An 11,266-nucleotide genomic window follows, 5' to 3' on the forward strand; every position below is an offset into this window, starting at 1 on the left:
GGAAAATACTAATACAGGAGGACGGCGGGACAGAGGGATAAGATACGATAGTTTCCCGGCCAAAACGGGAAACTTGACAGGTATGACAATGGATGCCCTTCATTTATCATCTATTCAAAGGGAGTGAGAGTTTTCCCTTGAAATACATGGTTAAGCTGTGAATATATGTAATAGTTTGAGATTATAACTGGTCAAAAAGACAGTTTTCCTCCAAGCAAAAAAAGTTGGAGTGCATTTCATGCATATTGATGCTTTTATTTATTTTAGTATACATTAGGGCAAGCAACCAATTTATTTGATAGGGTGCCTAAGATTATAGGTAGGAATCTGGCCTATTTGAAGTGACTTCTTGAAGGCATTTTGCATAATTAACTGGCCACCTGTCTCCGACAGAGTCTTGCTGGAATTCTTTGCATGCGAAAACTGCAGTAGTGGGAAACCCCACAACTTATTTTAACTATTTGAAATGTTTTGTTTCGTCCCTTCCTGCCCCTTCTTGTTTTGTGTTTATTTGTTTGTTTGTTTTTTTCCTTTCTCCCACCTCCGTCGTGCTTACGCTGCTCGTTCACGCATCTGATTGGTCCGAAGGTTTAACTCCTTTACGGCTGCTCACTGGCCCGCCCTGCTCTTCTGTCGAAGCAGCGAGCATGGAAACAGCTGGTAAAGTAAGTGCTTTTCACGCAAAATGCGTAAGAAATAATATGAAAGCATTGCTTCTGTGGGTGTATTAATCGTAAAGCTCCCTTAAAGTTCAAATTTATTCTAAACCAAGTAAAGATCTGTAAGGTAGCGTGCACGCAATGTGCCCTGCAAGAACTACAATGAATCACTGTTCGAGTACTTAACACGGGTCAGCGGCGGTCACTCGTTTTTGCAAGTAGCTGCAGTATTTAAAGCACTTTTAAACTTATAAAGGCGATTAAAACGTGGGAAAGGTTTCTGCTATAATCTAGTAAGAGTTGTGCAGGCAGTAAAGCAGAGCATTATCAGCTACTCGAGTAAAAATCTGACGGAAGCATGATCTTGGACAGAGTGCAAAGGCTAACTACACTGGTTGCAAGGAGCTCGGTCAACCACAGGGACTGTAAAGCTGCAGCTATTCATTTAGTATGCAGGCTGACATGGAGAACCTGTCCTTTTGCCTTCAGGTAATCAAGTGCAAGGCAGCTGTTGCCTGGGAACCTGGGAAGCCTCTTTCTATTGAAGAGGTGGAGGTAGCCCCACCTAAGGCCCATGAAGTTCGCATTAAGGTAACTCAGATCAACATATACTCATTCAGAAATCAAAAGGGTTTGACTTGACTGCACCTGAATTAAAAAACAAATAATCAGAGATTCATTTAAAACATATTCAGTATTTATATATTTTTAAAGATGTGTGTTCTTACAGTCATGTGAAAAAAAGTTTCTGTAGGAAACACCCTTAACACCCTTGTTGCTTCCATAGGAATTGAGAGGGTAAGTAGCAGCCAGGTGCTGTTAATCTGATTCATTTGAGTAAATGATCATCAGCAAGTGCAACCCCCTCCTATTAAAGGAGAAGTTTTGGTAGTTTACTGGCCTGAAGCATTTACACAATACCACAGGCTTCCCAGGAGTGGAGGTCCCAGTAAATTCACCCCAAAGTCAGACTGTACAATGCTCAGAGAAATGGCAAAAAACCCAAGAACTCCATCCCAGGCTCTACAGGCCTCAGTATGTTAAAGTGGATGAATGTATAAAAAAAGATTGAACAAATATGACTTGTTTAGGATTGGCAGTGGAAAAATAGGGTTGCCACAATACTAGATTTTCACACAAATACTGATACTGTTTCACCTTTTTTTGTAGCCACACGACCATGGCACCGTGCAGTCATTGAGTTGACTCTATAGATAGATATAGATAGATAGATATAGATAGATATATAGATATATATATATCTCAAAGTATTCTAGAGTCAGTATAAATATATAATATATAAGTATTCTAGACGCTATCTGTCTGACAGCTAAAGCTTGGAAAACTGGGTCATGCAACAGGATGATGATCCCAAGCACATCAGAAAGTCTACAACAGACAGCTGAAATAGAAAAGAATGAAGATGTTGCACTGGGCTAGTCAAAGTCCAGACCTCAACCCCGGACCTTAAGAGAGCTGAGTGGAGACATAGAAATGTAAATAAGAGCGGGACAAAAATCCTCTTTTCACAAGACCATAGAGTTCTGTGAGAACTTCTTTTCCTTTTTTTTCATGACTGTAACTTAATAAGCAGGAAAAAACATTTGTTTTTCCTCTTCAATCCCTTCAACCCCAGGCCTTTGTTTTAAAGTTTAAGACCACATGTTAAATTAGTCATAGTGGTTTAAATGAAGCAGTATTAATATTAAATTCTTCCATCCAGCAGCCATGTGTGACATGAACCTAAAGTGACACTGTGTCTTTCAGATCTTTGCTACAGGCGTGTGTCATACAGATGCCTACACTCTGAGTGGCAGTGACCCTGAGGGCCTTTTCCCTGTCATCTTGGGACACGAGGGTGCTGGAATAGTTGAAAGTGTTGGTGAAGGTGTTACCAAGTTCAAGCCAGGTAGACGGCTGCCAAACAAAACATTAAAACTTAAATATTTTGCTCCTCTGTGTGTTTATGAATAAAAAGTCCTTGCATGTCTTTTTTTTTTTTTTTCTTCTTCTCTGTACTGTTGCTAAGGTGACACTGTCATCCCGCTGTACGTGCCTCAGTGTGGTGAATGCAAATTCTGCAAAAATCCCAAGACTAACCTTTGCCAGAAAATTAGGTAATGTATCGAGGCCTATTTATTCAACCTTGAGTTGGTGAAGTCGGTTTTTGTGATAGCAATTTAGCTTTAAAGGTGCTCCACCCCAGGGCAACAAAAGTTCAATCATCAGAAACAGCTGTTTCCCCTCACAGATTTCATCTGCTACATTATCTTTTTCCTTCACCTTCACCCCACAGGGTAACCCAGGGTCAGGGTCTGCTTCCTGATAAGACCTCACGCTTTACTTGCAAGGGAAAGCAAGTGTATCACTTCATGGGGACCAGTACTTTTTCTGAGTACACTGTAGTGGCTGACATCTCTCTGGCCAAGGTCAATGAGAATGCTCCACTGGATAAAGTGTGCCTTCTTGGATGTGGCATTTCTACAGGATATGGTGCTGCTCTTAACACTGCCAAGGTGGGTATGACGTGGTGCTAAAGTTCATACTTAAAGTATTGAGTTTGCAAGGCTATTTATCATGTAGGCACAGCACTTAAACTTTCAAATTGTTATTCTACGCCATGCGCACTCAGGTTGAAGCAGGTTCCACATGTGCTGTGTTTGGCCTTGGAGCTGTGGGCTTGGCTGTTATAATGGGCTGCAAGGCTGCTGGAGCAACCAGGATCATCGGTGTGGACATCAATCCTGTGAAGTTTGACAAAGCTAAGGAGTTTGGAGCCACTGAGTTCATAAACCCGAAGGACCACAGCAAGCCAATCCAGGAGGTTGTGGTGGAGCTGACAGATGGGGGTGTGGACTACTCATTTGAGTGCATTGGAAATGTGCAAACTATGGTGAGACTCAATATATAGCAAAGTGCTATATCTTGCTAAATAGTGTACAAGTTTAAAAAATAGGAGTCATTTCTTTTTTCTTTTTTTTTTCTTTTTTTTTTTTAATCAGAGAGCTGCTCTGGAGGCATGCCACAAAGGTTGGGGTGAAAGTGTCATCATTGGTGTAGCTGGAGCTGGACAGGAAATCTCCACCAGACCATTCCAGCTGGTGACAGGACGCGTGTGGAGAGGCACGGCCTTTGGAGGTGAGGGCCTGGTTGCTATTCCTGCTTTCTTTTGTGTATGACCAAAACATTTTCTTTCTTGTACTAAGATCTTCCATTTACCTATTTTTAGCTAGGTAATTGGTGGTTTACCTTTTTAGTTAAACAGTGCAGTTCAGTCATGCCTGACTGTCAGTTAAACTGGTTTTGTTGTTCACCCCCAGGCTGGAAGAGTGTGGAGAGCGTTCCTAAACTGGTGGAAGATTACATGAGTAAGAAGCTGAAGGTGGATGAGTTTGTGACCCACACACTGCCCTTTGAGAAGATCAATGAGGGATTTGACCTCATGCACGCTGGAGAGAGGTCTGGAAAAAGAGTGCACATTAGGATTTAATTTTTTAAATGTTTGTTTGTTTTATTTAGTTTTTTTGTTTTAATTGATTTTGTTGTTGAACTGCAGTGCTTTGCTCCCTTAACCTTTTTCTTTTCTCTTTCTCTCTCATTGCAGTATCCGCACAGTGCTGACTTTCTGAAGTGCCTGAAATTAAATCCTTCACATCCAGCCTTTCAACAGTTTCCTGCCGCAGTTAAAGCACTTATTTCTCAGCACTTGTTTTGATAGCATAACTTTGACAGATGTTTTTGCTAACAGCAAGATATGTTTGAAGTAATCATTTCAATAAAAACTTCTGTTTTTGTGTTTGACTGCTTTGCCATTATGTTTGGCCGCTGCTCTTTAGAACAGCCAACTGCATATGTCTTTGTTTTGTTATTTAGTTGTTTAACATGAGGAGTCAATAAAATCCATTAATAATTAAGAATGCTGTTTATGTAATGCAGCACAGTTTCATTCAGTTTGCTCAAATATAGTTTTACAGTTTACATGTAACATATAATGGACATCACCCCCCACCCACCCATGACTATTTTACATAAAATATAATATAAAGTGTACAAAAATGATCTTTTGTTGTTTTGAGGGGATGTTTTGGCTATACTCCTAGTGTCATGTTGATCAGGGTCTGTATAAACCTGACCCTGGCTGTGTGGGTCACCGTACCACCCACACAACACTGACATTTAGTTGAACAGTAACATGCTGGCTTTGCAATAACAAATACAAAAAGCTGGTATGATTCAGTAAAATAAGAAATGATTAACAGTACCCAAGTAAAATCTTTTTTGTACATAAAATCCACACTTAGTTTGATAAATGGCAGAAACACGTTTTGGTACAATGGTCACAAGTATACTGTGATTTTGAAAGACGTGGACACGTTTCCACTGCTGCAGTGACATATTTAGGGTCTTAATGTTAAGATGACTCTTAATTTGGTACAATTAAATAATTATGAATGCAGTTAATCCAGTTTGTATCACTTAAAAATTATTTGTTTACTGCCAACCATGACGCATATTATCAATACCTGAAGGAGGATGACGTTTTCTTTACCCCCACACGTTGAACCAATATTTAATTTTGTACGCATTTGCTTGCGCATGCGTGTTGTTGTGTACCAGCCGACCCAATTAGCTATTTTAACACACGCCGAAAAACTCAAAGTGATTTCCAGAAGATGGCGACCGCACTGGTGGTGAGTTTCTTTGCTAGCGAGTTCCAGTCTGTGCAGGCTTTTATCCTCCAGACAACACGTTTATGGAGTGTTTACTTGACCAGTGATAAAAGACAACCTGGTGACCGTTTTGTCTGAGTAATGGGGAGCCTCAGAAATCCTGTAAACTTTACCCCTGACAGGTAACAGAACTCGCTAGCCAAACAACTTAGCATCGTAAATTATAGCCAGTTGTGTTTATCTCAATACCAGTAGTACTGCGTGTAAGACGCACTTACAGTAATCGTTTTTAAAGTAGCGTTTACGCCGGGTAAAGACTGTGTGAACTAGGTATATGCATGGCTCGATGCCCTGAGTTGAACCCGAAGGTTCATATGAATGAGGACGCGCCCGCCAGTAACGACACATATCAGCTCTCTCATGGGTTCCTGCTAACGTTAGTGAGAGCTTAGTGCTGTCAGCGTGGGGAATAAATCGTGTAAGAAGAGGCTGTTATTCAATTACAAACAGCAAACCTAAAATAAATGCTACCATTTAAAAGACATTTTTCTCAAGTTTCCTACAAGTCAGCAGGTTCAAACTATTTTAAGGTAACGTCCCTCCACAGATCGGGAGGTCTGAGCACTAAGGGGGTCCCTATCGCTAGGAGGATAATAAAACAAGCTAACTTTATCATGTAAAGACCGTTTTATAACCATAAAAGCGAAAAAGGGGGGAAAAAAAAAGTCAAACTAAATGTATATGTATATTTTCCACCCTAGGCGTCAAATTCAGTTTCTGCAAATGGTGAAAACGAGAAATGTGAAGCAACCATTCAAAAGGCTGTGAGTCCTGAAGCATACATCAAACATCCATTACAAAACAGGTGAGTCTTCATCACCTTCTGTTTCTTTTTCCTGCTCAAAACTTTGTAAATGAGGATAGTTTAAATTGAGTCTCTCACCTGCTGGCCAAAATGAAGCTCTTACAACATTCATGTGTCATTCTGCTGGCTTTCAATATGTAATCGGAAAATGCTGAAGACTATTAAAATTAAATTTTCCTTTTAGAAGAGTGATTCTACCTGTTCAAATGCATGTTGCTGTTATATTTAGGATACTTGTGGTGGTTAGAGATTGAGCAGGTACACTCTTGTATTACAGATTTTTGGGAACTAGCAACATGCCTGACGAAGGCAAAGTGCACAGTTGTAGTTTGCAGTAAGGCGTATGTTTGGTCTTTCAGATGGGCTCTTTGGTTTTTCAAGAACGACAAAAGCAAAACGTGGCAAGCCAACCTTCGTCTCATCTCCAAATTTGACACTGTGGAGGACTTCTGGGCGTAAGTATTCTGCACATGTAGTGTTTACTCCATTCAGTGTTGAAGAATCAAATACTAAGGTGCTTCAACTTTTCATGTTAAACTACCCACTTTTTCTTAAAATATTTGAGCGCTGAGCTGGAATCATAGCAGGGATGCCTTTTTTTTTTTTTTTTTCAAGCAAAGTAACATTTAGTTTTCAGTGGGAACAATCAACTGTTCTTTGACGCTCACTCCCAATCCCAAACAACTTTCAAATGATTGCACATAATTATGGAAGGCTTGACATGCTGTTGCAGTTTTCACTGTACTTTTTTATTTGTATTAGTTCCACACATGGAACTTTCTGAGACATTTTCAGTACCATCAAATCTTTGATAAAAGATGACTCACTAATGGTAAATGGACTAGTTCTTATATAGCGCTTTTCTACTCAGTCTGAGCACTCAAAGCACTTACACAACATGTTTACATTTACCCATGCACACCCATTCATAGAAGCACTTCCACGATTAACTAAGCTAAGTGCTTTAATTATCTAACATTCACACACAGTTACACTCAAACAGCTGCATCAGAGAGCAACTTGGGGGTTAAGTATCTTGCCCAAGGATACATTGGCCTTTTAACCTGGAGTAGCCAGGAATCGAACTGCTGACCTTCCAATCAGTAGGTGACCTGCTCTACCTCCTGAGCTACAGCCACCCGGCTAAGACCTAGTACTTGGCTCAAAGGTGCTACCTCCTGACAGTAGTGGTGTATTACACTGTACCAAGTTGTAAAATATGTATTTTAGATATTTATTATAGCTTTTTTTTTTTTTTTTTTTTTTTTTTTTTTTAAATAACCTAATAACTGATTATATAAATATTGAAAAATGATCACCACCCTTAAACCATATATCTTAATGTGGGGCAGTGGTGACCCTTAGTAACATTAACAAGGAATTTATGAACTACTGTCCATTTCATTCGTCCCACAGTTAGTGCCATACTATGATATAAAGACACAGCTGACACCAAGGAAGCCTCTGTCTTCTGTTTTCAATGCTTCTGTTCCAGCCATCAGAGACTAAACCTTTCTAATGCTGCCAAGTACAGCTTGTCACAAAATGTAAGAGCCTCACTAACAGTTTAAAAAAAAAAGTACAGAAATATAGAAATGACATTTTGACAACATAAACCACAACTCTCTGCATACACGCTACTACCTAGTAGTGTTTGATGTTTACAGTTGTCCTCAATCATATGGCGAGTCTTTGAAACTGGAAATATTTGATCCATTTTTTAATTTTTTTTTCCTTTTTACTGTGTTGGTGCCAAGATGAGCTGTGAATTGTTAGTGATGCATGAAATTACAATTCATACTTAAAACGCTCTTTCTTTCCTAGATTATACAATCACATTCAGCTGTCAAGTAACTTGATGTCTGGTTGTGACTACTCTTTATTTAAGGTAAGAAGTGCTTTTTTTGCATTTTATTATTTACAGTATGCCCATGTTAAATGTCTGTCAGTTCATGTTCTCTTGTACAGAAAGAGTTGCTTTAGTCGACACTAAAACTGGACCCCACCTATCAAATATCAGGATGGAAAGGGGCATCTTTCACAGTGTGGTGGGGGGAATTCTTGTTGCCCAATGATGGGGTTGCTACTTGTTTTAGTCTGAGGTATTGCCACATCTCAGTGTAAGCTGGCAAATGACATAATCCTCATTCACTGGTTTATTTCAGCTTTTCAATTTATAGAACTGTTAGATCTAGGCTTTTGTTTCAAAGAGAAGTCTTTAAAAATTAATATTCTTACCAAGTGCCCCCTCCCCCCATTATTTGCATTGATAGGGATAGTTGTGAGTGCACAAATCTCAGTAATTCAGCATGCCTAAACTGAAAGTGAACAAGGCTGTTAGCAGAGCACGCTTCAACTAATGTATTAATGTTTCTCCATAACTTAATGTATGTGGTGTGGGCTTGTATTTGAATATAGGATGGGATTGAGCCCATGTGGGAAGATGAAAGGAACCGGCGAGGTGGCCGCTGGCTGATAACTCTGTCCAAGCAGCAACGTAAATCAGACCTGGACCGGTTCTGGTTGGAGACGGTATGAACAGCCCTCTTGTAGTATTGGTTATTTTAACAGAGTCTTCATTCTTCTTATCTACAGGCCTTGTGCAGTGTGGATGTTTTGATTCATCATAATAGATTTTCCTGCAGCTCCTGTGTCTTGTCGGCGAAGCGTTTGATGACTACAGTGACGATGTTTGTGGAGCTGTCATTAATGTTCGAGCCAAAGGAGATAAAATTGCCATATGGACTACAGACTATGAAAACAAAGAGGCCATCACACACATAGGGTAAGCTGACAATGCCACAATTGTAGATGAAAAATTTCTGACAGTACATTAAGGCGTTGTTGTGCAAGCTGCCCCCCTCCCTCCCACTCTTATCTAAGTACAATACAATTTTGTCTATATAGTAATTTAGTATTAGAATAGAACATAACATCAGAAAAGTTTGGGGTTTTTTGTATGTGTCCCAGCTAATATGGAAAACATGCTTGTTCCTTCAGGCGTGTGTATAAAGAGCGGTTAGGAGTTCCACCCAAAGTGATCATCGGTTACCAGTCGCATGCAGACACGGCCACAAAGAGCGGCTCCACAACCAAGAACAAGTTTGTTGCCTGAGGACCCAAGGATTCGTCAACCAAGCCTTTCTATGTTTACAACTAGATTTTCTGCAATATATTTTTTTTTTTTTCATGAATGTAACTGCCATCTTTGAAAATGTTGGGAAAACAGATGATTTAAAAGGGGGAAAAAAACAAAAAAAAAAAAAATTGCTTCCTTTTTAGTCTCACTTAGCCAAAGCCTTTATTTTGTTTTGGATTGTTTGGCTAAAACTGCAGAGATTGTAGCACATGTTTGGGGAAACTTTAAGGTGGTGGTGGGATGAAGATGCCTTTTTTCCTTCTTCATTTGCTGATGCAACCGCATATTTTTGGTAAAAGTTGATTTTAGTGTATTCTAGCTATTTTTGTTAAAGTACTTACCATTAAAGGCATTTAAAATAAAAAGGTGTAGTTTAACATAAACTGTAGCTGTTGGTGCTGCACATACTGCTGAGCAAATTTACAGTATTGGTGAAGGGGTTTACCAAAGATTTTTATGCAGTAAAAGTGTTGGACTATGTTGAGATTAAAATGAACCAAATCCAAGTAACACATTGATGTCAAACTTTTATTAAGGCTGTTTACATAGAAGCAGGGCAGCACTTATGTCTCTGCTGTTGGCACACTTTAGGTGCAGTTAATTTATACTCTTGGCTTGTGTGTAATTATATGTAGTCTTAAAATTGAAAGGTTAAAAAATGTGTATATATTTTTGGACATGTGACTGTCTAAAGGTTTTGAAGTTCACACCTTTGTAATGGAACCAACGTTCACACCAAAATGTTCCAAGAAGCAAAATTAATGTTCATCAGGATTTTTTTGAAGCAAATGTAGTACATATTTGTTTTCTTTAACCACAGCATATCTTTTGTGCATGTATTTTCCAGACATGCATATTATACAGCATCTATTTTTTTTTTTTCTCCTGTATACACAGCCAGGATCTGTTCAGTTTGAAAGTTTACTTTTTCACAGGGTGTTCAGTTTAACAAAGGATACATGCAATTTTTCCATTCCACACTTTTCCATGGATAAGACTGTGCCTTTAATGTAAAACCCTGCCTGATGTTTCTGAAATGTACAGAGCAGCAATGTAAATAAACTTGTACAGTGACCTGTTATTTTCCTCAATCTAGTATGCTATGAACTCTTCATTTTAAAAACATTGACCCAAGCACACAACCGTTTTATTCCCCACTACAAATGCCTGTTATGTATGTGACCAAGGGGGGAAAAATGTCTCAACTTGGGAGGTACAGCTGCTTCAATGTAGAAAGAAATGTGCTCATTTTTAAGAGGTCTCAATCTCACAGTAACCCAGCACAGTAACTACAGTGTATTGAGGTAGATTTAAGAAGTTTCCATAGGAGCTGCAGCAACACTAATTTATGGTCCTCGCCTTTATTAAGCTGCACAAATTTCAGTTTAAAGGGGGTACTAAGTAATCTACAACATCAATTGACTGTTAATTTAGAGCAACCGCAGCTTAGCTCCTCCTGTTCATTTGAAATAAGCTCCCCTGTAATTGACACAATCTATCAGGTCATGTTTTCACACGTGACAACTGGGAGGAAATTAGAGCTCTGCAGAAAGACTTTACCTCACAACAAGCAGTCTTTGTTAAAAGCTGTGGACCATTTTCATTTTGCTGCCTGGTAGATATTCAAAACACTATTTGCCGCTCTTGAACGAGTGAAGATAATTGAACACATTAAATCTGTCTGTCTTAATGCAGACCACAGTGAATGGTAAATGTTATATAGCACCTTTTAAGGTTACCTGTGTTCTACAAAGCCCTTGACATTTTGCTTCTTTTCCACCCATTCACGTGCTTACACCAGTAGTAACAGAGCTGCCGTGAATAGTGCTCTGGATGGTGTCACTTTGGACTCCAGTACTACTTCAAGGACCCTCACTGCTGTTTTGGACTAGGATGTGTCTTTTGGCTTGCACATTAACCAAACTAGTGCTGT

At 39.3% G+C, this 11,266-nt stretch overlaps 2 protein-coding genes across 2 annotated transcripts; both read left to right on the plus strand.

Moving 5' to 3' along the window:
- Positions 1 to 588: 588 nt before the first annotated feature.
- On the plus strand, positions 589 to 4,460 carry LOC115786889 (alcohol dehydrogenase class-3). Its single transcript, XM_030739367.1, has 9 exons — positions 589 to 665; positions 1,149 to 1,250; positions 2,427 to 2,568; positions 2,689 to 2,776; positions 2,956 to 3,175; positions 3,292 to 3,552; positions 3,662 to 3,797; positions 3,980 to 4,118; positions 4,264 to 4,460. Exons 1-9 carry the CDS (start codon positions 648 to 650, stop codon positions 4,286 to 4,288), a joined length of 1,131 nt encoding a protein of 376 aa, XP_030595227.1. The 5' UTR covers positions 589 to 647; the 3' UTR covers positions 4,289 to 4,460.
- Positions 4,461 to 5,263: 803 nt separating this feature from the next.
- On the plus strand, positions 5,264 to 10,415 carry eif4ea (eukaryotic translation initiation factor 4ea). The gene is made up of 7 exons (XM_030739371.1): positions 5,264 to 5,350; positions 6,091 to 6,194; positions 6,554 to 6,649; positions 8,019 to 8,082; positions 8,613 to 8,726; positions 8,840 to 8,979; positions 9,195 to 10,415. Exons 1-7 carry the CDS (start codon positions 5,333 to 5,335, stop codon positions 9,307 to 9,309), a joined length of 651 nt encoding a protein of 216 aa, XP_030595231.1. The 5' UTR covers positions 5,264 to 5,332; the 3' UTR covers positions 9,310 to 10,415.
- Positions 10,416 to 11,266: the final 851 nt, after the last annotated feature.

This window comes from Archocentrus centrarchus, chromosome 10 (genome assembly GCF_007364275.1).
Source record: "Archocentrus centrarchus isolate MPI-CPG fArcCen1 chromosome 10, fArcCen1, whole genome shotgun sequence".
Classification (NCBI taxonomy): Eukaryota; Metazoa; Chordata; class Actinopteri; order Cichliformes; family Cichlidae; genus Archocentrus; species Archocentrus centrarchus.

Coding starts and splice junctions, on each gene's coding strand:
- eif4ea (XM_030739371.1), top strand. Junction 8,083..8,612: donor GTGACTACTCTTTATTTAAG/GTAAGAAGTGCT, acceptor ATTTGAATATAG/GATGGGATTGAGCCCATGTG. Junction 8,980..9,194: donor GAGGCCATCACACACATAGG/GTAAGCTGACAA, acceptor TTGTTCCTTCAG/GCGTGTGTATAAAGAGCGGT.
- LOC115786889 (XM_030739367.1), top strand. Junction 3,176..3,291: donor CTGCTCTTAACACTGCCAAG/GTGGGTATGACG, acceptor ATGCGCACTCAG/GTTGAAGCAGGTTCCACATG. Junction 3,553..3,661: donor TTGGAAATGTGCAAACTATG/GTGAGACTCAAT, acceptor TTTTTTAATCAG/AGAGCTGCTCTGGAGGCATG.